The sequence below is a fragment of the Peromyscus maniculatus genome, chromosome 9, assembly GCF_049852395.1.
Source record: "Peromyscus maniculatus bairdii isolate BWxNUB_F1_BW_parent chromosome 9, HU_Pman_BW_mat_3.1, whole genome shotgun sequence".
NCBI classification, from domain to species: Eukaryota; Metazoa; Chordata; class Mammalia; order Rodentia; family Cricetidae; genus Peromyscus; species Peromyscus maniculatus.
This window is the reverse complement of record NC_134860.1, coordinates 39,081,129-39,106,285: the sequence shown is the minus strand read 5'-3', so window position 1 is coordinate 39,106,285 and position 25,157 is coordinate 39,081,129. Positions and strand designations below refer to the sequence as shown.

Below are 25,157 nucleotides of genomic sequence, written 5' to 3'. Positions count from 1 at the left end.
GCCTCAGGAACTCCGGGGGCCCAGGGGAAGCCTGGAAAACCAAACTTCACCATTAGCCTTCCTTGCAGCGCAGGGTAGAGACGAGGAAAGGGGCCCCCCAGCGGTTCCCCCCCTCGCCCAACCCCCTGCCCCTCTGCCATCCAGCTGCACAGTCCAGGAAGCACCCAGAACGCAGCTCCGAGCTCGCCAGCCCCTCGCAGGCCGGGAGAGGGCATCCTGAGGGGCAGCTTTCCTCTCCAGCCGGAGTCTGACATCCCCACTCCCACCCGAGGATGCCTGTCCGCAGTCGCTGAATGTCACTGCTCCCTCTTCCTCCCGATCAGGGTAGACACAGCTTCTGAGGCATCCCCCACCCCAAAACTGCCGCGGTCGCCCGAGGGTACGAAGCCCGGGAGAAGGACGAAGTTTGGGGTCCACGGCGGCGGGAGGGGGGCGCGTTTGAGAAGACCGCACCTCAGTCCCAGACCTGGCGGACACACTCCCCGCCCCAAAACGGCCCAGGCGTCCCCATCCTCTCGAGGACACCGGTATCCCCGCCCTCCCCCGAGGGCTGTGAGCGGAGCCCCCCGGGGCGGAGGCAGGTACCCCCGGGGCGGAGACTGGGGCGGGCGGGGTCCGGGCTGCGCCCCCGGCCGGGCCAGGCGGGCTAGCGGGCGGCGCGGGGGGAGCGGGGCTGGGCGGCGCTGCCTCGGGCTCTGTGCGCTGCAGCCCGGAGCCGAGGAGGAGGAGGCGGAGGAGGAGAAGGAGGCGGCGGCGGTGGGTCCCGGGCGGGGGGAGCGCGGCGCTGCGGACCCGGGCGGCTGGCAAAGGACGAGGCGGAGGCTGAGGAAGGCAGCGGGGAGACCCGGGCTGCAGCAACAAAGGGCAGCAAGCGATTGGCCGGGCTGCGGGCGAGGTTAGCCGGGGACCGGGGTGGCCGGAGGCAGCGGCGAAAGGTGCACGTGCTTGCAGACACGGGCGAGTGCGGAGCCGGGGGTGCACGCCCGGCGGGCAGGGGGCTTGCACCCCCTCCGCATGGGATGGCGAAGAGGCTGCAGCGAGATCGTTCCGCCTGCACCCGGCCTGGGGCTGGCAGGGTAGGGGGTATGTGGGGGGGGGGTAGGATGCGAGCCAGGGGGCGGGCGAGTAGTCGCCCGGGACGGGACAGGCGAGAGGGTGGAGGAGGGGGCGGGATGGAACGCTCCGGGCGGCGCGCCCGTCCGCGCGTTCCTCGGCGGGAGCTGGCGACTGAGAACCTCGAATTTTAACTTCGCGTGCCCGCCCGCCCGCCCGCGCGCGCGCCCGCCTGCGCCCACCCCTAAATGCTGCGGCCGCCGCCAGCGATCAGCTCTCACACAAACTTTAGCTGCGGGCTAGGGGCTTTGGGGTTGAGTGGGGGAGGGGAGAGGGAAAAAAGGCTTCTGATTGGCGTGGGGTGCAGCCAATAAGGCCACGCGCCTCTGCTGCGCCCAGCTCCAATCCATGTCTAGAGGTAGAGGGGGGGGGCGGGTAGGTGGAAGGAGAGGTGGCGCGGTGTCTGGGAGAGAGAAAAAGGGCTGGGCCAATCGGTGCCCGGAAGAGGCGGGCCCCGCGGTCTGTTGATTGGTCCTGGCAGTCGGCCCTCCCTCGGGGTGGCGCCGGAGGTGGGGGGGGGAGAGTGATGGGTCGAGAGGTGTGTCTATGTGGAGGCGAGATGACCGGCAGGGACTTGCCCCAATGGGGGGCAGAGTGGTTAGTGAGCGGGTGACGGACAGGCCTGTAGGCCAACGGTTGGCCCGAAGTGTTCGCGGCCTCGTCCAATGGGACGGCGCCGGGGCGGGGCCGCGGCTCGGGTTTAATGAGACTCCATTGGGCTGTAATCAGTGTCATGTCGGATTCATGTCAACGACAACAACAGGGGGACACAAAATGGCGGCGGCTTAGCTCCTACCCCTGGCGGCGGCGGCAGCGGTGGCGGGGGCGGCGGCACCTCCTCCAGGCGGCAGCCGCGGGCTCTTTCCCAGGCAGCGGCAGCGCCCCCGGCAGGCGCGGCGGTGGTGGTGGTGGTGGTGGCGGCGCGCGGCCAGGTCTGTCACCCACCCCGCGCGCTCCCAGGGGGAGGAGACTGGGGCGGGCGGGGGGGACCGGCGGGGAGGGGGTTGCCGCGGACCCGCGACGCCCCTCCCACAGGCCTCCGCGCGCGGGTCACCGCGGGGCCGCTCGGGGTCAGGCTGCCCCTGAGCGTGACGGTAGGGGGCGGGGGAGGCGGAGGGGGAGGAGGAACAGGCTCCGCCCCTGGCCGAGCCTCCGGGGCGAGGGGCGGGGCTCTCGGCTGGAAGGGCGTGGCAAAGCCAGGTAGGGCGGGGCTGAGGGACGCGGAAGGAGGGGGCCGGGAGGGGATTTCTGTGCGGGAGTGAACTGGTAGGATGGGTGGAGGGGTCGGACGAGGGCGTGGGCAGGATTGGAGAATGCAAGATGGGATGGGAAACTGGAGGTGTTTCAGAAGCAGGTGTCGAAGGGGGGAGTTAGGGAGGGACGAGATTTTGGGGGTGTGGGAAGGAGACCTAGGGTTATGTGAGGTCTGGTGAAATGCTTGCAGACCGGCGAGGTTGCAGTTAATTGGGAACACACTAAGGATGAGTTTGGGTGTGGTGGACGTGGAGTTGAGAGAGCGTTGCCGAGTGGGTGTTGGACTCGGAGGGCGGGTCTTGGCTCCTGAGGCAGGTATAGTTGCTGTGATCAGGAAGAAGAATCAGGCTGAATCCTCATGTTGGGGTAGGATAGAGGTTTGCTGGCTCGATGGTAAATGAAACATTAAGGAAATGGAAGGATGGGGTAGTTAGCCTTGGGAGACTTTTTAAAAGGTGATGTTAAGGTAGCAGAAAAAACTTTAATGGGGAGGGTATGGGAGAGAGGCTGCTTTTAATTTGCAAAAACATATTAGTAGTATCTCATCAGGACAGGTGATTCAGAGGATTAGGGAAAGTCTGCGGCCGTGAAGAAAGTGGGCAGGACTGGGCAAAAGGTCTGGGTGGGTATAATTTGATGGACTGTGCCCTCAGTCTTCATTGAGCCAAGAAAGGTGTTTTGGAAACTCTTATTTGATAGGCTGGGGTTGCCTGGAGTAAACTTGAGCCAAGTCTTGAAGGTGTGGTAGGAACAGGGAAAGCACAGAGTGTCCTAGGAAGAGACCTGGAGGCTTGTTACCTTGGGCAAGGACATTTGGTAATTTTGAATTTGGTAGCACTTTGGTTCGGGCAGGGTTCAGGGAGTGGTGGGAGCTGGCAGGGTAAATGCAGAGGAAGGGCAGGTTAATGATCTTCTCTGCACCACGGAGGATTTTTAACACCTGCCGTCAGGAGAGAGTGTTGACATGTGAGAGTAGTGGAAGTTATGAAGAGTCAGTGGTAAAGAAATACAGATGTCAGAAACAGGCAAAGAACCAGTGAATCAAGAGCACTTGGGGTGGGGGTACCAGGAAATTCCAGGTAAAGAGAGTTTACATGTGAACTGTATGGCAAGAGGTAGAAGTAGCAAATGGAACTTAGTTGTGTTGGCATGATGTTCTTTGTAGTCCAATAAACAGTGTATACATACAACTCAAACGTAGGCATGCACATTTTGTGCATGTGGTGCATACAAGTGCGCACACGTTCAGAGGACAGGGCAGGACATAGAGTGTCTTCACCATCCCTCACTATCCCTCTAGCCTTGCCTTGATATAGGGTCTCTTACTGAACTGGAAACTGGCCACTTTTGTAGGCTGGCTGATCTGCCAGGGAGTTTCTGGAGGCTGCCTGTCTTCATCCTCCATTGCTGGGATTACAGGCAATCTAAACCATGCTCAACTCTTTACATGGGTACTGGGGATTTGAACTCCAGTTCTCAAGCTTTCAGAGCTGTGCTGCCTTAATAAATGGTATTTTTAGAAAGTATCCTTCCTCTCATGCTAGTATACCCTAAATTTTCAGATGTAACTCTGAAATAAAACATTTGATTGCTTCCTTATTATAAATTAATTACACATGTACCAAAATGAATTTGAGCTGTTTTGTTTTTAAGAAAGAATGGGTAAGGAACCTGTAACCTCAAGGTCAACTTTGGCTTTTGAGGTAAGCCTGGGTAGGTAAGACCCTGTATTTAAATAAGCAAATCAATAAATAAGGAAAGAAAGTTTTAACTTAAAGGAGGAATTTAGATTACATGGTCAGCTGAACCTTTTGGCTGCATCTGCGCCTCTGGATGGATGCTTGGTGATGATAGTTTGTTTGTCTTATGGGCTAATGGACTACTTGTGAATACAAGTAAGTAAGTGAATGGGTGGAGGAAGTTTGATAAGTTATTATTACTATTTGGCTTTTTGAGACAGGATTCTGTGTAATAGCTCTGGCTGTCCTGGAACTCTGTAGACCAGGCTGGCCCGAGTACTGGGATTAAAGGCGTTTGCCATCATCACTTGGCTTGACAAGTTAATTTAATGTGCATCAGAAACTTGGTTTTTTTAATGTTCATTTTGTGTGTGTGTCTGTGAGTGTAGTGTATATATATGGGTGTGTGCACGCTCACACGCTCTTGCACTGCTGTGACTTTGGAGGGGCTTGTTTTCTTCACCACGTGGGTTCCAGGGCATCAAATTCAGGTCGTCAGGCTTGCCAACAAGTACCTTTACCTGTTGAGCCTTCTCACTGCACTTCCCTTGGACATTTCACTTCCTGTTGGAAAAGACTTAACAGAGAGGTCTGGCTGTAGTTTCCAAGCTAGTTCTGTGAGTAATCCGCCTTTGATTTCCACGTACACAGGTACAGTTGCATTGTAGCTAGAGAAGGCAATTGGTTAGGGAAAGTGAGAACATACTGGTTGTAGTGATTTTGCTTGTAGAATAGAAATAGGGCAGAGGGACGTAATTTTCCTATCCTCTATTCCATTGTTTCTGGTTTGGAGCAATAGTGAACAGAGTTGCTTGGAGCATCCATACATGGTGCACATGTGTCTAAGTTTGTTTGTTTGTTTGTTTCTTTCTTTCTTTCTCTTTCTCTCTCTCTCTCTCTTTCTTTCTTTTTTTTTTTTTTTTTTTTTCAAGATAGGGTTTCTCTGTGTTGTTTTGGTGCCTTTCCTGGATCTCACTCTGCAGACCAGGCTGGTCTCGAACTCACAGAGATCCGCCTGGCTCTGCCTCCCGAGTGCTGGGATTAAAGGTGTGCGCCACCATTGCCCAGCTTAGCTTTTAAAATTTTATACAGTCTAGATTTTGAGTAGTAAGCAGGTTGAGTAGCTTCTCATGTATTAGTATCTTTGGCTTTCCTCATTTGTAAAATTTCCTCTCCATCCCCTCTTTTACTTTGGAACTGAGTCTTTACTATGTAGAGATTTTTTTTTATGTTGTTCTTTAACAGTTTGTTTACATTTATTTACTTTGTGTGTATGGGGGTGTATGCATGCCGTGTGGGTTCATACACTGTGTGTATGGGGGTGTATGCATGCCGTGTGGGTTCATACACTGTGTGTATGGGGATGTATGCATGCCGCGTGGGTTCATACACTGTGGGTATGGGGATGTATGTGTGCCGTGTGGGTTCATGCACTGTGTGTATGGGGGTGTATGCGTGCCGTGTGGGTTCATGCACTGTGTGTATGGGGGTGTATGCGTGCCGTGTGGGTTCATGCACTGTGTGTATGGGGGTGTATGCGTGCCGTGTGGGTTCATGCACTGTGTGTATGGGGGTGTATGCGTGCCGTGTGGGTTCATGCACTGTGTGTATGGGGGTGTATGCGTGCCGTGTGGGTTCATGCACTGTGTGTATGGGGGTGTATGCATGCCGTGTGGGTTCATGCACTGTGTGTATGGAGGTGTATGCGTGCCATGTGGGTTCATGCACTGTGATTCATGTGGGAAGGTCAAGGGACAACTTTTGGGAGTCAGTTCTCTCCTTCCACAATCTAAGTCCCTGGGATGGAACTCAGGTCCGGCTTAGCGAGTTTGATGGCAAGTACCTCTACCCTTTGCCACCACCTTGACCTGGAAGTTCTTTCTTTACGGTGATACAAGTCCTTTGTCCAGTGTGTATGTCACAATACCTTTTCTATCGTGTGGCTTTCCTTTTCACTCTTGATGATGTCTTTCAGTGAACTGAAGTTCTTAATCTTAATGGAGTCAGATTTATTGGGTTTTCTTTATGGGTAGTGCCTTTTGTGTCTCATTTTAAAGACTATTTCCCACCCTGAGGTCACAGGTTGTTCTTCTGTGGAGTGTTATCTCCTGGAAGCTTTACTGACTTTTTCTACGATGTGTAGCTGGGAGTAAAACACACTCTTCCTGACCCCAGCCTCGGCCACTGCCAACCTACGCTTGCTTTTCCTTCCCGTTCTTCAGCCCTCTGTCTTGACTGGTCTGCAGCCACAGCTAAGGGCCGGCTGCTGCCATCCCCAGGCTCTAGGAGAAATGGTCATGTAGACAGAAGTGCGGCAGATTAGGTTTTACAGGCCTCCAGCTGACTGTATTACCCTTTCCCGTTTATGAGCTAGCGTTTTATTGTGCTCCTGCTACGGCTTGGCTCCCGCCCTTGCTTCTTTCATATCTGCTATCTCAGTGATTCCTCTTAATAGTTGTGTAAAACAGGCTTGTATTCTCATCTTTACACTTGAGAACCTGAGACGTAAATTGATTTACTAACATGCCCAGTATCCCACAGTTTAGGTAGCTAGCAAAGTGGAAGCAGGACTGCAAACTTTCTAATGTACTTCTTTTTTTAACTTTTTTTTTTTGAGGCAGGGTTTCTCTGTGTAACCTTGGTTGTCCTGGAGCTCACTCTGTAGACCAGGCTGCCCTGGGTGTTGGGTCTAAAGGTGCATGCCACCATGTCCCTCTTCTAATACACTTCTTATTAAGTCACATCAACTTGTCAAATAAGATTCCTGAAGCCTATTTTTGAAAACTTTATAACCAAAGAGAATTCCTTCCTTACCTTGTATTTGTATTTGGTTTGGGTGGTGGTGAGCATCTGTCTCAGAGCCTCTTACATGCCAAGTAAGTATTCTGTCACTGACTTAGACCCTCAGTCCCAGCCAGCTTATAGGAATGGACCATCGTGCCTGACTGCCGACTTCATATTCGGAGGGTAACATGTCCTAACCAAGGCACATAGAGCTATATGTTGTGAACTTGGATAAAGTTCGTCTTTATATGTCAGAGTAGCCAGTAGGCTTTGTGTGGCTCCTGGATGAGTTAGAGACGGCCATACTGATCCCAGCTGCAGAAGCTGAGGCCGGAGGGCCCAAGTATGTGCCCGGTGGGTATATACCATCATCCCTGGCGTGTGTTCACTTTCAAAAGTAGTGAACAAAAAAATGTATAGTTCTCTTGACATTTGTTTTTTTATTTATTTAATTTTTTTAGAGACATGATCTCATTGTTTACCCTGTTACTGGCCTGTGATTCAGAGAGATCTATCTGCCTAAGTGCTGGATCAGAGGGTGTATGTATATTACCATGGTTGGGTATTTTCTGCCAGCCAGTAGTGGTGCACTCCTTTAATCCCAGCACTTGTGAGGCAGAGGCAGGAAGATCTCAGTGAGTTGGAGGCCAGCCTGATCTACAGAGCGAGTTCCAGGATAGCCAGGACTGTTACACAGAGGAAAAAAAAATATTTCTCTCTCTCTCTCTCTCTCTCTCTCTCTCTCTCTCTCTCTCTCTCTCTCTCTCTCTCTCTCTGTGTGTGTGTGTGTGTGTGTGTGCTGGACATGGCTGTGGGAATCTGTTCTCTCCTCCACTATGTGGGTTATTGGGATCAAGTTGAGGTAACAAGCACCCTTACCTCCTAAGCTGTTTGGCTGGCCCAATTTTTTGAGTTTTAAAGGGACCATCTTTTGTTTTCTAGGTATGTGGGGTGTCTGTCCTAAAGGAACTAGCCCAGTGTCCTGGAGTGACCTGCCTTTTCAGAACAGCCCTTTATTTTAGTGTGTGCATGTATGTGGGTGCACATGTGTTTATAATTGGCAGGCCTAGAGGTGACAGTGGGTGTGATGTTCTCCTCTATCACCCTCTGCCTTCTGTATTGAGTCTTGGTCTCTTAATTGAATGCAGAGAGCTCACTGATAATGGCTGGTCTGGCCAACTGGGCCACTGCTCCGACCTCTCTTTTTTGTGGTTTCTGGGGCATGGGACAAGTGCTATACCTGCTCTCCTCAGCCTTAAGAATTGTCTTTACAGTTCAGATGACTTCTTTTTTAGAGAAAGGATCTCATGTTATCTCAGGCTAGCCTTGAACCTTCACCTTCCACCTCCCCAGCGTTGGGATTACAGTCTTGCATAACACCCAGCAAATGATTTCTTAATTCATTGCTCTCTGTCATTAAAAACTGAGTAAAGCTGACTTGCAATTAGAGAGAAATTTAGGATTGAATAGAAAAATGTAAATGCTAGAAACACTCTAAATGTAGTTGATTATTTTTTAAGTGGAATGCTTAGTTATCATAATTACTAATCAGTGCTAGCTTCAAAGGCCTGCCCGACTTGTGATGACTTTTCATCTTGCCTCAAATCCTCCCTTTTACAAGGGATCAGATTTCCTGTGATGTTCCTAACAGTGTGATTAAATTTTAGAGACTGAAACCATTGGGCACTTAAGTGCAGGAATGACTGTGCAAACCTAATTCATGGCTTCAACCGGGAGATTTGGGGCCTGTCCCTACTAATTTATGATGATGATGTTGAAACTAATCTTTGCTAGGGATTACAGAAGCCGTAATAGTTTATTGATGGTTCAGTTATTGTTTGTTGAAGCAGATTTACACAATTATAGTTTAATGACATAACAAGAGTATTGTCAACTAGGAGAGCATGACATGAAAACTTAAACTTACAATTCATATAATATGTATTAGTTGAAATGATAATTTTCATGGTGATTTAGCCTCTTAGAAATCCTTGGAAAACATTATTAACTCATGAATTGAAAACTCTCTGTTAATGAGTAGTGGGAAAGAACTTCGTATTCCTCTAAAAGACTGAGAATTAAGAATTCAGCCGGCTAGCGGGCATTGAGTGCCTGCTTTTGGACTTGCTGTTGCCTTAGACTCGTACATTCACTCTACACTCGATCGGTGTTTGGAGGGATGAACTACTGCTTGCTTTGGCTTTCTTTCTGTGTGTGTGTGTGTGTGTGTGTCTGTGTGTGTGTGTGTGTGTGTGTGTGTGTGTGTGTGTGTGTGTGTGTGGTCCCTGCGTAGATGCACATGTGTTCCTGCCTTACCTGTTTCATAGGCCACATTCAGATGTCACTGCCACATTGACTCACAGCTACCTTTCTCTTTCTCTTGTCTTCTCTCCCCCCCCCCCCCCCCAGTTTGTTTTGTTTTTGCTGTGTAGCTCAACTGGACTCAGCCTGAGATCCTCTTGACTACCTACATGAGGATCCCAGTTCCTCATGTAGTCCAGGCTGGCCTTGAACTTGAGATGCTCCTCTTGCGTCATCCTTCCAAATGCTGGGATTATAGGTGTCAGCCACCACACCATGAATTCAGGGCCAGCCTGGGCTTTATAGTGAGTTCCTTGACAGCCTAGGCTATAGTGTCAGACCCTGTCTCAAAACAAACAAACAAACAAACCAACAAACCAACAAACCAACAAACCCCTAACAGGCATTGTGTCCCTCTTTTGATCCAGTAGTGGCCCCAGAAAGTTAAGCATGTGGAGATGAATCAACCATCAGTCTTGGTCCTGTGGTAGTGAAGGAGAATGGATCCCATAGGCTCATACTTCTGATGTGTGGTTCCCCTTGGGAAGGATTCGGAGGTGTGGCCCTATTGGAGGCAGGGTGTCACTGGGGGCAGGCTCAAGGTTTCAGAAGCCCACCTCATGTTAGCCTTCTCTGCCTGCTGTTTGCTGATTCGGAGGTAAGCTTTCAGCTGCTGCTCCAGGGCCATGCTCTCCACCACCATGCCATGGACTCTAACCCTTTAGAACCATGAGTCCCAAACTAAATGCTTGCTTGCTTTTTTCCCCTTTTTTGGTGGGGGGAGCAGGGGATTGGAGGTGGGAGAGCAAGGTTTCACTGTGTAGCTCTGGCTGTCCTGGAACTCTCTATGTAGACCAGGCTGCCCTCAAACTTACAGAGATCTCTCTGCCTCTGCCTCCCAAGTTCTGGGATTAAAGGTGTGTACCATTGTGGCCAACTTAAATGCTTTCTTATATAAATTGCCTAGGTCGCAGGGCGGTGGTGGTGCATGCCTTTAGTCCCAGCACTCGGGAGGCAGAGCCAGGCGGATCTTTGTGAGTTCGAGGCCAGCCTGGTCTACAGAGCGAGTTCTAAGACAGGCACCAACGCCCCCCCCCCCCAAAAAAAAAATTGCCTAGGTCATGGTGTTTTAATTATAGCAACTAAAAAGTAACCAAGACAGCTCCTAAGAATTGTATAATTGGTCAGTGCCATATGAGCATAATACAGAATGGACATAAATTTCAAAATGGGTAGAAAGCTGAAAGTGTCCAGCCACACAGATGTGTGGGATTTGTTGGGGTGTTGGATGTTGATTGCACTGATCCATGAAGGCTTTGACTTGGCAGGTATCTAAGTTCTGTATTGTTGTACTTATTTTCCTCTTGAGACGCTCTTGCTGTGTGGTCCGTGCTGGCTCCCTGGACTCTGGGATTGAGTACGGGCGTGCTGTACTGTGTCAGGCTCTCAGCCTCGTGTCTCCAGGTACAACTGAAGCACCCTGTGTGGGAGGGTGTCCCATCTTGGGATCCAGCAAGTTGACTTCAAACTCATGTAGCCAAGGATGACCTTGAACTTTTGATTTTCCTGTCTCTGAGTGCTGAGGTTACAGGTTTGTGCTAGCAAGCCTGGCTTTATGTAGTGATGGGAATTGAACCCAAGGCTTTGTGCATGCTAAGCAGGCAACTCTGCCAATGGAGCTACATTCCCCAGTCCCTAGTTCTTTTTAGTTTTCTGAGTGGTTTTTTTTTTTTTTTTTCTTTTGAGACAGGGTCTCATTCTCTAGTTCTGGCTGTCCTGGAACTCACTATGTAGACCAGGGTGGCCTTGAACTAACAGAGATCCTCCTGCCTCTGCCTCTCCCAAGTGCTGGAATCAACAGCAGGTATCACTATGCCTGACTTTGTTTTAGTTTTTAAAAACATTCTTTATTAGCCGGGCGGTGGTGGCGCACGCCTTTAATCTCAGCACTCGGGAGGCAGAGCCCGGCGGATCTCTGTGAGTTCGAGGCCAGCCTGGGCTACCAAGTGAGTTCCAGGAAAAGGCGCAAAGCTACACAGAGAAACCCTGTCTCGAAAAACCAAAAAAAAAAAAAAAAAAAAAAAACATTCTTTATTAATTTATGAAGTTACATAAATTACATGTTATTGTAATTTTTGAGGTAAGGTCTCAGTCAGTATCTCAGGCTAGCCTGAGACTCATTGTGTAGCCCAGGCTGGCCTTGAACGCTTGGCAAGTGATAAATCCTAGTGATAAATTTTTTATTTTTATTTTTATTTGGTGTTTTTTTATTTTTTATTTTTTGACAGGGTTTCTGTTTGTGTAGCTCTGGCTGTCCTGGAACTCACTCTGTAAACCAGGCTGGCCTCAAACTCACAGAGATCCACCTGCCTCTACCTCCTGAGTACTGGGATTGAAGGTATGTGCTACCACTACCCATTTAATACGAATGTTTATAAAAATGTAGTTATAGGATATCTGACCTTCTGTGTCTAGTTTCTTTTCTTTCTTTTTTTTTTTTTTTTTTGGATTTTCGAGACAGGGTTTCTCCGTAGCTTTGGAGCCTGTCCTAGACTAGCTCTGTAGATCAGGCTGGCCTCGAACTCTCAGAGATCCACCTGCCTCTGCCTCCCGAGTGCTGGAATTATAGGCGTGCGCCACCACTGCCCGGCTTAGTTTCTTTTACAGTGTAATGTGTTTCATTGTTTATCCATATTGTAGTAGTATATATCAGTCCTTAATTTTTCTTTTTTGTGGATGAATAATCATGGAACTATTTTACCACATTTTATCCGTTCTGCTATAAGTGGATGTTTGGACTGTTTGTACCTTTGGGTCTTGTGAACAGTGCGGTTAAAAACATGTTTTTGTTTGTATTGGTTGGAGAAGCTGTTCTCAGGTTTTTCAGGGATCTAGCATGAAGTGGACCTGTGGGATCATGATAATTCTATTAGCTTTTTGAGGACTTACCAAGCAGTATTTTGTTACTTCTTAGTTGATTCCTGCATGTTCTGGTCGGCTCTGCTTCACCTTTCCCATGGCACTTGCCATAAGACTGGGTGTAAGGCAGGGATGTCTGGTCACTGCGTATTCATTGTTCTTTGGTACCATAACCTCATCTCCCAGTTTACTTGTATGGGACTCAAGCAGATGTTCAGGGAAATAGATGTTTTCAGGACTTGTAAGGTGCCAACAACTCCGTGTGGATGATGTCTGATGTCAGACAGTAGATGGTTGTAAACCAGGGAGACTATTTTAAGCCTTGTGCCGCCTGGGTGTGGTGGGTGGTAATGGAGGAAAGAAGTCAAGGTTTCTTCCGTGAGCATCTTGTGCTGTATTGTGGAAGATATTGTTAGCATGTGATGATGCTCACTCAGTTTATATACTTTGAAAAAAAAATCCTGGGGCTTCTAAAAGTAAGAGAGCTAAAATTAGCAAGTCAAACCCAGGATGATCAGAGAATAAACTCTATTATTAACCTTTTGTTTTTCTACCGTTGTTTTTGGCACATCTGGAATCTCATGGCTCGAATGTTGTGACACTAGTTTTAAAACACCACAGGCTTTGCTGCTGGCCGAGAGGACCTGGAGAGGGATATCTGCACTCTCCATGTGCTGCCTCGGACATTTCTGAACAGCGTCAATTTATGGAATGCGGTGAGACTCAGAGCTCAGAGTTGGACCAAGCATTTCCTTAGATCTGTGTTGAATAACTCGGAATGAACGCTGTAAAGAGGGTTATAAGGCTGCAAATTCCAATCTTGTCATTTGCTGATATTTTTTAGCTAAAGATAAATGCTTCATAACCATAGAAAATAGAAGGATTAATTTGATGTGGCATGAATCTTCTGAATTAATTTGGGATGACTTGCTACCTTTTGGCAGCATTTTACTTTAACTTTTAAGGTTTTTTTTTTTTTTTTTTTTTTTGAGACAGGGTTTCTCTGTATAGTTTTGTTGCCTGTCCTGGATCTTGCTCTGTAAACCAGGCTGGCCTCGAACTCACAGAGATTCGCCTGGCTCTGCTTCTGGTGTCATACGTCTTTAGTGCTGAGACTAAAGACGTATGACACCACCGCCCGGCAACTTTTAAGTTTTTAATAGAAAAAAAAGGAAAGAGAATAATGATTTTAGGGTTTTTGTTGTGACTGAATGTCCTGTCCACATCCAGCAAGTACTAGGACTCTGCAAAAGAGAGGTGGTGGGGGTAATTTTGAGTCAGGGGGAAAATAATATTTATGTGGCTTTTTAATAAATTATGCATTTTCCCTATAGATTTGTCTATCTAGTTTGATACAGCTTAGGCCAAAATGAAATTGGTTTTCAATGTATTCTAAGTTGTGCCAATTTAGGGTGGGACCAGTGGGGTGGCGGAGACAGAGCAGCCGGGATTAAAAACTTTGCAGTTGATAATGTACACAGTAGATAACAGTATTTGCTGAGGATTGGCCACGGGTTAGAGATTTCTGATCGGTCCTCTTCCTGGCTGTATATACTTTTTTAAACACTTGCAGCAGAGAGCTGCCGGGTTGCATCTGCTTCTGCCTAACTAACTGTGGGTTGGTGTCACGTGACAGCCAATTTTGAGATTAAATGGAGGAGAGGGGTTTGTGCCTCTGACTGGGGAGGAGAGGAGACTCAAAGGTCGTCTGTTGTTTGTTTAAGACTAGGATACAGGTCTTTAGGATTTCTTTTTTTCCCCTCTTGGTCTTTGAAGGGAAAACGATGACTGTGTGTGCCCTAAACTGAGGCTTTGTGGAGCTGGTGTGTCTTTCTCTCAGGTAACGCTAACCACAGTAACAAGGATGTAAGTGCCGTTGGGCACATAGCTTGTGCTGACATTCGGAGGAGGAAGAGTCCGCTCTTGAGTCGTTTGTACCCCAATGCTCTCACCTCTAAAATGCTGTGTTTGCCTGCCATGTGTATTCATTTCATGATAGGATTCTTTTCTTTTTCTTTTGTGTTTTGGGGACAGTGTTTCTCTGTGTAACAGCCATGGCTGTCCTGGAACTCACTCTGTAGACCAGGTTGGCTTGAACTCAGAGATGTGCCTGCCTCTGCCTCCCAAGTGCTGATAGGACTCTCTTTTAAGGGGCTGCCACAAACCTACTTTTTTCTTTTTTTTCGAGACAGGGTTTCTCTGTATGGCTTTGCGCCTTTCCTGGAGCTCACTCTGTAGACCAGGTTGGCCTTGAACTCACAGATATCCACCTGGCTCTGCCTCCCGAGTGCTGGGATTAAAGGCATTCACAACCACTGCCTGGCATAATAAACCTGCTTTTAGATTTGGAGACTGGGTTCTCATCCACTAGAATTAAAGTGACGTGGAGATTAGCAGGACCTCTGACCGTTCATGATTCAGAACTTAAAACTTTGGTTTTCTTTACTCTTGTTTGTGTGGCTGTGTGCCACAGAGGACAGCTTTCAAGGGCAGTTAGTTCTATCCTTCCACTTCTGTGCCCTTCTAGGATGGAACTCGGGTGGATAGGCTTGGTGGCAAGCCCCTGCTACCCGCTGAGCCCTCTCACCAGCCCACAATGTAATCCTATTGCAAATGCAGATAATCTGGGAAAAGGAATTTGGAGAAGAGTTAGGTTTCTTTTTTTTTTTTTTTTTTTTTTTTTTTTAAGTAAAATGTACTTTTGTTGTTGTTATTGTTGTTTTTCAAGACAGGGTTTCTCTGTGTAGCTTTGGAGCCTGTCCTAGAACTTGCTCTATAGACCAGGCTGGCCTCGAACTCACAGAGATCCACCTGCCTCTGCCTCCTGAGTGCTGGGATTAAAGGTGTGTGCCACCGCCATCTGGCCAAAATGTACTTCTTTAAGCACTTTCCCAGGGCTTCTGTTTCCTACCGTGGATTTCATATTTACAAGTATTTTCAGTGGTTTGAGCTGAGGGACCGTATCACCAAATGCTCACTGGTAGCTCACTGTGGCTGTTTTTAGAGAGGGGTTTTATGAGAGTTGAGCTGTGAGATGGTTGCTGACTTAAGGGATGTCCTTATGCCCAAATAAACATTTACTTTCTTCCTTTTTCTTTCTTTTTTCCCTTTCTTCCTTCCTTCCTTCTTTCCTTCCTTCCTTCCTTTCTTTCTTTCTTTCTTTCTTTCCCTCTCTCTCTCTTTTTCTCCCTCTCTTTCCCTCCCTCCCTCCCTCCTCCCTCCCTCCCTCCCTCCCTCCTTCCCTCCTTTCTTTCTTTCTTTCTTTTTTGGGGAGGGGGTTGCAGATTTGCAGATTGCTTTAAGACCTGGACAGTCTTCATTTTATTTTGTCATAGACTGTTAAAACATTTGGAGCTCCAATTCTGGTATTTTCCCCTATTTAATTACATTTTTAAGATATAAAGTGTCAGTATTGCTGAAATGTGTTCATTGGATGCGGATGGTTATTTTTGGTTGTGGATACTGATTGTGGTAAAAGCTTGTCAGGAATGTATATTTTGGGTGTGTATTACTTGAGAAATATATTTTGCTTTACTGAATGCTCTTTTGCTTATGTATCTAATATGCCTAAAAGCAACTTTGTGTTGCTGGACACTTTCCATGACACTTCTCATCTGCTTCCTGTAGGTGTATTTGTAGGGTCAAATCAAATTAGTTGTGATTCCTCCTGAATAAATGATGCAAGATGAACTATTACTTGGACACAGCGAAATGTCTTCTAATGAAATTCTTCTCCAGACCGTTTCACTTTGGAAAGCTGTTTCCTGCTGTACACATTGACCGGGGATGCTTCTTGCTGTGGCCGTGCGTGGCGAGTAAGCAGTTTGATCCCTACGCACAGTGCTCCAGGTCTAGCGTCTGTCAGAGATTTATGTAACGGCACAAGATGGAGTGTGTACTAGATTTGCAGGTTCAGGCAGTCTTCGGCAGGTTAGAAGGTAGTTTAGAACAGCTTTGAACTCCAGCATTTAAAAAGCCAGGGGTGGAGGTGTACACCTGTCAACGCAGCATTTGGGAAGCTGAGGCAGAAGGTTTGCAGTGAGTTCAAGGTTAGCTTGGACTGCATAGTGAGTGTCAAACTAGCCAGAGCTAGCAAGACCTTGTGTTAAAAACAAACAGCAAAAAGAAATAAACTATAAGAGTTAAAAAACAAGCCGGGCGGTGGTGGTGTACGCCTTTAATCCCAGCACTTGGGAGGCAGAGCTAGGCGGATCTCTGTGAGTTCGAGGCCAGCCTGGGCTACAAAGCAAGTTCCAGGAAAGGTGCAAAGCTACACAGAGAAACCCTGTCTCGAAAAATAAAAATAAAGAAAAAAAAAATTAAACAAAACAAAAATCGCATTTCCATTTCTGTAAGGAGGTCTGGAAAGGTTTGGTTTGACAGCATCTTTGAAAGAAGATTGGGCATTTGGTTGGGGCACAGCCCAGCACGGCCAGTGTGACAGGGCTGTTAAGGGAGGAGTTCCTGTAGTTTGGGGTTGCACGTTTCACTGAATAACCCCTGGACTGTGGGCTTTTAAGGCAGACATTAGCAGAAGTAGCGAGCAGCCACCAGGCAGCTGTGCTTAGAGACAGACCTGGGATGTGTAAAGGGTGAATGAGCTGGGACGCCAGGGCTGAAGGGCGGCCTGAGAGGTCGAGGAGGGGTGGGGTGGTAGTGTTTTTTGTTTGTTTAAACAGTTTTGATTTTAAATGAACTCTTTTTTTCAATTTTATCTTTTATATGCATTGGTGTTTTGCCTGCATGTCTGTGCGAAGGTGTCAGATCCCCTGGAACTGGAGTTACAGATGGTTGTGAGCTGCCATGTGGATGCTGGAAATTGAACCTGGGTCCTTTGGAAGAGCAGCTAGTGCTCTTAACCTCTGAGCCATCTCTCCAGCCCCATATTGGTAGGGTTTTGTTTTGTATTTGTTTTTTCAAGACGGGGTTTCTCTTTGTAGTTTTGGTGCCTGTCTTGGATCTCGCTCTGTAGACCAGGCTGGCCTTGAACTCACAGAGATCTGTCTGTCTCTGCCTCCCGGGTGATGGGACTAAAGGCGTGTGCCACCACTGCCCGGCTATTGGTAGTTTTTTAAGAGATTCTTACTTTCAAATATTTGAAGGCCTGCAATATTGAAGAAATAGTAAAATGCCTTGGGATTGTTCCTGGGACTAGTGTGTTGAGGTCCCAGGAAGGTGGAGGCTTGCTCCTGTGAGCAAGAAATTATTATGGCTGCGGTTGCCTCCAAAGGTGATGGATTTTCAACCATGGCAAGTATTTAAGTGAGGATTTGGTGGCCTGTTAGTGATATTGGATAAAGATCTGTTACTGGGCAACTGAAAGTTGGTCTGGATGACCTCTAAGGTCTCATCAGCCCCAGGTTTCTAAATCTTAGAAGGGAAACACAGGTAACCGACTGTACCATTCTGCCTTTTTCAGGCCATTGGGTCAGGAGTTGAGCAGGCCAATTTTGCAGCAACGGCAGTGTCTTTGTGTGCAAATGTTACATTCTTCAGTATCTAAGAATTTGAAATTTCTCTTGTTAGGTATATACCTAAATCAACAACAATAAAACTTTAATTAATTTTGTGTTTCATGAGACCCTGTTCAAAGTCTAGACACTGAATTTAGTAGACATATAATAGATCTCTGGCTGAATGTTAAGTGCCATATGCAATGGATCCTGAACAATCCTGGAGGCGATGTCTAATCATCCCCCCTTATCTATGGTTTCTGTTATCATCAGTTAAAAGTATTGCATGGAAAACTGGAGAAATGAACAATATTTTTTCTTTGTAACTTTTAAAATAACCTTTATTGGGGGCTAGAGAGATGGTTTAGTGGTTAAGAACACTGACTGGTCTTCCAGAGGACCCAGGTTCAATTTCCAGCATCCACATGGCAGCTTACAACTACCTATAACTCCAGTTCCAGGGCATCTGATGTCCTCACACAGAATATACAGGCAAAACACTAGTGTACATTAAATAAATAAATAAATCTTGAAAAAAAACTTTATTATAGTATATTAGGGTGTTTATTTTGTTTTTTTGTTGTTGTTTTGTTTTATTTTTTGAGACAGGGTTTCTCTGTGTAATTTTGGTGCCTGTCCTGGATCTTGCTCTGTAGACCAGGCTGGCCTCAAATATAAAGATCCACCTGGCTCTGCCTCCCGAGTGCTGGGATTAAAGGCGTGTGCCACCACTGCTGCCCAACTTTTTTTTTTTTTTTTTTTTATTTAATTTAATTGTTGTTAATGAGTATTGTACCTGATTTGTAAATTAAAGTTTATTGTTGGTATATAGGTGCAGGGGAAAAAAAAACAACTAAACAGTAATAATATATATCAGATGCAGTATCTCTGTTCCAGGCCTCCATTGGGGGACTTGGAACTTGTCCCCATGGGTCAGTGGGAAAGTGACCCAAGGCTTGGGGTCACTTCACTTGGTACTTCATTAGACATTAATAGAGCTGGGGTGCAGAACTAGCTGAAGCAGGTGAGGACAGGGTTGGGCTGGGAGTCTGAAATAATGGCCCTTGAGCAATAGGTGCTACTGATTGTTCTATCTTTGAGCCTTTCACATTTAGACTGGTGCAGACAATCACATGTCTTGTTTCCTGGTTGTCTGTTTGGACAAGAAGACAGTTTTACGGAGCCGAGACTGGCCTTCCTGCCACCTCTTCTCAAATGCTAGGACCCCAGACTTGTGCCATCACATCCCACCTAGCAAAATGATGATATGTGTGGACACGCTGCCAGCTGGATAGAAAGGGTGAAGAGTTAGATGTTACCCGAGAGCAGCGGGTCCACTCCAGTTCCGAGGCCAGGATTGCACTCACTGCCAGATTGGAGAGCAGAAGTCTGTGAGAGCTCTGCTGCCCTGGCCAGATGGAGTCAGATTTGTGGGGATTTTCTTTCTGTTGAGGTGTAGAATGAGCTGGAACAGGTGTTAAGATAACTAGAACACTGCATTATTTAAAGGTGAAGGGTTATGTTACTGTATTAGTTTCACCTGGCTAACCTGTGCAGCAGAAGGTCTCCCACACAGATGCTACACAGAGCAGAGCATCAAAGTGTCTTGATTCCCTGCAAATAGCTGGGCAGGGAATTTTCTCAGGTGTGAGTCTTGGGAAATACCTTACTTGGCTCAACTCAAGATTATTGTACTTTTTCTTAAGTTTTTGTTTCTTTTGAGACAGTTTCACTGTGTAGCTATTGGCTGGCTGGGGACTGTCTGTGTAGACTAGGCTGTCTTCAAACTCACAGCGATTTGCCTGCTTCTGCCTTCTGGGTGTTGGAATCAAAGGCATACATTATCATTCCTGGCTTGTATTCAACTTTGTTGATATTTATCTTATATTTGTGATAGACATGTACCTGCTTTCACGTGGTTATTAATTTTGATAACAGGAATACATTTTCCCAGATTTTAATGATTTATTTTGTGCTTTAAGGAACGAGGCACAGCACATACCACAGCATGTACATGGAGGTCAGAGGACAACTCTGGAGAGTGAGGGCTTTCCTTTCACTTTGTGGGTCCCAGGGATTGAACTCAGGTTGTCAGCGCTGGGGCAGGTGCCTTCACCTGCCAAGCCCTCTCCTGGGTTCATGGATTGCATTATTTATATCTTAGATGCAGTGCTCCTTAAGTTATTGCATGTAAGCAAGGACAATCCTTTAAAAACTCCTCTGTAGACTGTGACCAGTATCTGGTTGGGCAGTGTCATCACTGGCCGGCCGGGTTGCACAGTACCTGCCTGCCAGTGTGTTATTTTGCATCTGAAAAAAGCAATACTGAAGAATCTTATTATTATTGAAGTTCTGGTATTAAGAGCCTTTTCTCTCCTTTTTTTGTCCTCTAAGGTCTTGATTTCCTAAAGATGTCTTTCACTTGAAGAGTGCTGTCTTTCCCATTGGTGAACTAAGACAACTGTCAACGTTGCCTGGCTGTCCTCTTGGTCACTTAAGGATGGTTGTCCCTAAGATGTTGCTTGGCCTGGGCAGGGATCCTCTGCCTGTTTGTTGAATTGTGACTTTCGAATGTGCAGGTTGTGTTAAGTACAAGGAGAACCTCTATGGGTAACGTCTGTGTTGGAGAAGCCATTTGTCAACCATGGTAAAACTTGCAAACCCACTTTACACAGAGTGGATTCTTGAAGCGGTGCAGAAAATCAAAAAGCAAAAGCAGCGGCCCTCGGAAGAGCGAATCTGCCATGCCGTCAGCACATCCCACGGCTTGGATAAGAAGACGGTCTCCGAGCAGCTGGAACTCAGTGTTCAGGATGGCTCCGTTCTCAAAGTCACCAACAAAGGCCTTGCTTCGTATAAGGACCCAGACAACCCTGGGCGGTTCTCATCAGTTAAACCAGTCACTTTCCCCAAGTCGGCCAAGGGCTCGAAAGGACCGTGCAGCGATCTACGCAATGTGGATTGGAACAGACTTCTAAAGAGAGCAATCGAAGGCCTTGAGGAGCCAAATGGCTCCTCCTTGAAGAACATCGAGAAGTATCTCAGAAATCAGAGTGATCTCACAGGCACCACCAACCACCCGGCCTTTCAGCAGAGGCTGCGACTAGGGGCCAAGCGTGCTGTGAACAATGGGAGGTTACTGAAGGAAGGACCACAGTACAGGGTCAATTATGGGAGCTCAGATGGCAAAGGGGCGCCCCAGTACCCCAACGCTTTTCCATCCTCACTCCCGCCCGTCAGCCTTCTACCCCACGAGAAAGACCAGGTGAGTGGAAATAACTGACGTATTCCATTTCGGTTGTTCCTTGTACACTTCATGTGGACAGGTGGTCCTCAACCTGTGGATCGTGACCTATTTGACAAACCTCTGTCTCTAAAAATATTTATACTACAGTTGATAATGGTAGCACAATTACAGTTAGGAAGTAGCAGTGAAATAACGTTACGGTTGGGCGTCACCACAACATAAGGAACAGTGTTAAAGGTTGCAACGTTAGGAAGGCTGAGAACCGGTGCTGTGGATGAAAGTTGTGAATGGAGCTGGAGGAGATTAGTTGTTTCTGCCTTGAAACTGGCTTCTGTATTTTATATTAGGGTGTTTCACAGCATGATTCTTTAAGTCATTTTATGACGTATTGAGGGCTTCCTTAGTAGTTAAGAGTTAATATAATACTCACGTGACTTGTTTTGTGCTGTAATTGCTAGATAAACTTTAATCCACCTTCCTCAAGCCTGAGAAAGGAAATTGTGGGGTTTTCCTTCCCTTATTTGTAGGGAAGAAAAACCTCCACACTTATTTTAAAATTGATAATCTTTGCATTTTGGGAGGTATTATGTATTATGTGACCTGAATCCCTACGGCTTCAATTTAAAGCCATTTATTGTCAAGTGGTCAGTGGGTGTAGGGGAATGTTTATTTTGTCTTGTTTGCTGTCTTTGTTAATTTGCATTTATTTATCTATTTATGTTTGTGTGTGCACGCCCGCGTGCCCACAAGCCGTGGTGCGCATGTGGAGGAGGTCAGGGACAGTGGCAGGAGCCGTTTTCTCCTTCCACTCTGTAGGCCCCGTTGAGCAAGCTCAGGTTGGTAGGGATGGTGGCAAGCACCTTGACTCCTGAGCCGTCTCGCTCGCTCGCCCCACGCTTCGTGTTATTTTGATAGCATTGTAAGTGCACGGCAGAATTCTGTTACTGCCAAGATTTTGAGCCTTCAGTTGGGTATGATTTTCTTGGTTTTGTTTCAAGTGTACTGAATTAATCTCCCAAAGTCAAGCTGAAGTAGAATGGCAGATTGTTTGTACATCAAGCCCCTCCGGTTTTTGCATTCCTTTACTGTCTTTTGGTTAAGTCCAGTCATTGATCACATTAACCATTTTTATTGAAAAAGTTTAAAAACGACATGAACCATTGTTCCTAGGAAGCAGTGGTGCCTGTAAACTGCATATTGAGAAAGGTTGACACCCGGGGGTTAGGGCTCTGGGAAATGACAAGGCCCTGGGTTCTGGCTCAGCTCCTAGGGACGTCAGTATGAGAGACTCTGGTTTGCTTCTGTTCTTTGGGTACGAAAAACCCATGATGTGGGCCTATTCCACTTTGTGCTTAGCTGGTAAGGGGGCCCAGCTCCAGAAGCTGAGTAAGACCAGGTCTGTGCACCGGTATCTGAAGTCTAGAATGGATTTCTTAACTGGATTTGTGCCTTATTGGTCTTCTGCAACATTTACTTATCCATTGATGGTGGTTGTATTAGTATCAAAAATGAAGTAAACTGTGAAATTTTCTTCCTAATAACTTTATTTTAAAAATTACAGAAAATTGACTATTTTAAATTTCTGAAGACAGTCATTTAGGCACTTCTGTTTCTCCTTAAAACATTTAAAATTTTTTATTTATTGTTAATATTTAGAGACAGTACTGTGTAGTTCTGGCTGTTCTGGAACTGTATATGTAGACCAGACTGGCCTCAACAGAGACCTGCCTGTTTTTGCTTCTGAGTGCTGAGTTTAAAGATGTGAACCACTACTGGGTGTGAGAGCCACAATGCCCAGCTCTCTAAATATTTTAGTAAAAGCATATATATATATATAAACATATGTGTCATAAAGTTCCCGAGAGCCATTTCTTCATAAGATTGGTTATCTTTGTTCTTTACTCTCAGCCATGGAAGTTTTCTAATGACCAGGCACGTGGGTCTAAGTTCAGGCACTGTGGCCTGCGTAGTGTCTTCGGGAGTAATTGTATCCCCCAGAGGCATTTTTCCTTGTGCTGGGGGAGTCAGGGAAGATTCTCCATAGCGCCTCTCCTCTGCAACCTTGCTCACCATTTCTTACTCACCTTATCATTTTTCTTCAGGCATCATCGTACAGAACTATTTTTAGTTTGAAGGGAAATTCATGTTTGAAGTGTCTAGGATTGAGAACAGAGTGGCTTCTTGCTTAGCATGCACTTGCTGCTCTCTCTAGGATATAGATCCTTAAACTGTCTGGTTAGCATCATTATTTAACAAGGAAAGCTGAGAAAATGTGCTCTGAATATTTAATTGATGAAGTTTGGGGATTAATTGTATCAAGTAATCATAATACATTTTTGGTGGTATTTTATCACTGAGCTATCTATCTAGCCTCAAATGGTTATATATATATATGTTCTTAATTTTTAGATGGGGCTCATTATGTGTGTAGCCCAGACTGTCTTGGAACTCACTAGCTAGCACAGAGAGGCCTCAAAGTCTTTTTATTTGGAGACAGGGTCTTACTATACAGTCCTGGCTGGCTTTGAACTTGCAGAGATCTGCCTGCTTCTGCCTCCTGAGTGCTGGGATTAAAGGTGTGTGCTACCACCACCTGGCTTCCTTCTTTTTTTAAATACTGAATGCCTTCCTCTGTTGCTCTCCACTGTAAAATTTTGGAGACAGGATCTCTCCCTGAACCTAGCGCTTCACTGATTGGCTACCTGGGCTGTCCAGAGAGCCCAGGGATCCTCCTTTCTCTACCGTCTCAGAGCTGGGGTTACAGATGTCCATCCACTGCTCCCAGCCTTGTACACGAGTGCTGGGATCTGAACTCAGATCCTTGTCGTTGTGTGGTGTGAGTGCTGTACCCACTAAACCATTTTCCTCCCTGTCCCCAATTTTGTAACACAGCGAGATATTGTTTCATCACTCAGTCGCCCTGGTTGGCTTTGTTTGAATTTTTGATGTTCCAGTCTTTGCCTCCCCAGGAGCTGGAATTTCAGGTATGTCATCGTGCTTGGCAGCATTTAGGATATGATTGGAAACTCTTCCTAGATGGTGCAATCTTAACTATAGTTTGAAACAGTGTCTTTCAAAGAAGCTGCTACTGTGATTGCTTTGAGTCATTGAATGTCGTTGTAAAAGAGGACATAAAAATAACAGCTAATGTTTTATAAGTATAAATGCTGGCCTCTTCCGAGTAGTTCACACTTAGCTCTTGACTCACAGTTACTGGGAGGGAGGTAGAGTATTGTTCTGCTTTGGCAGATGAAAAACTGAGCTGCAACGCTTAAGCAATTTGTCCAAGGTCAGTGGAGCAGGGGAACAGTCAAGCCGAGATTCCATCCAGATAGTCTTGAGTGGGAGCTCATTTGTTCTGGCAGGGTTCTAGTCGGCACTGGGACTGCTCATGAGCAGTGATGTCTCCCTTACAGTTCTTCAGTCAGTCAGAAGCAGTTTCCCCCAACAAATAGACCCCCAGGGTTTGAAATTTGGTCGCTATTGTATTTTTCCCAAGCAGATACAATCTATATTAGCGAATTGAGACACAGCAGCGGGGAAGCAGTGAGTCTGTGCCCCCTTAGGTTTAACATGCGCACCACCCCTGAGCATGGCTGCTGGGTTAAACGAGAGCCTCCTCCCTGGACCTAACTGCAGGACTTCCTGGTATGGTCTAGGATTCAGATCAGATCGGGTATTACCATGCTCACTTCTTACCACGAAATCCTTTGTATTTATTTAAGAAGCTTTCTCTGGCGAGGCGATATGGAGATGAATTAAACCACTGAAGATAAAACTTTATCTTGGACTCAGCGAGGGAACTCCTAAAGGATAGTATTAATGTTTCTCATTAAAATGGTAAAGCTCAATTAGGTCAGATTATGAGGACTTTGGAAAGTCAAATATTCTAAGAGAGACTTCGGCGATCACACTTTATAGCAGTAAGATTCCATTTGCACATATGGGCTTTAGCATTTTTATAAAATCAGTTTAGTCCAATTTTAAGCAGATTCTTTATTATTTCACTTTATTGAGACTGCCATCCTAAAATTTATTAAATGTCGAGTCTTCGTATGTTTCTAGTGCACTGTAAAGTAAGGGTGCTTCCAGTCATGCTTTTGAATTTTTTCTTTAGGAGAAATGAAAGAATTGTTAGAACATAGTTACGTGAGCATTGAGATTGTCAATGGGGAAAGAGCACGGGATCTTAGAGACAAACACGATTGTGATGGTCTTGGTAGTTAGTTTAGTTGCTTATTTGTTCCCACCTTCTCTCTCTATTTCATTATTTTTACTATCGTTATCGGATACAGGCTAGTCTCAAAAACATAGCCCTGGCTAGCTAAATTCTCCTGCCTCAGCCTC

At 46.5% G+C, this 25,157-nt stretch overlaps 1 protein-coding gene across 12 annotated transcripts in view; it reads left to right on the top strand.

Annotated features, from left to right (window-relative positions):
- Nucleotides 1–25,157, top strand: part of Kat6b (lysine acetyltransferase 6B) — a 211,373-nt gene that overhangs the window by 23,230 nt on the left and 162,986 nt on the right. For 5 of the 12 annotated variants that reach the window (XM_076544674.1, XM_076544670.1, XM_076544668.1 and 2 more), the window contains one exon: nt 19,958–20,828. In XM_076544674.1, coding sequence (XP_076400789.1) covers nt 20,208–20,828 — 621 coding nt within the window. In that variant the 5' untranslated portion in view covers nt 19,958–20,207. Of the gene's footprint in view, nt 1–748; nt 896–1,681; nt 2,046–15,519; nt 15,926–16,864; nt 17,000–19,957; nt 20,829–25,157 lie in introns of those variants that run through there. The other 7 variants (XM_042284632.2, XM_006984765.3, XM_016003363.3 and 4 more) reach the window with 4 other exon arrangements.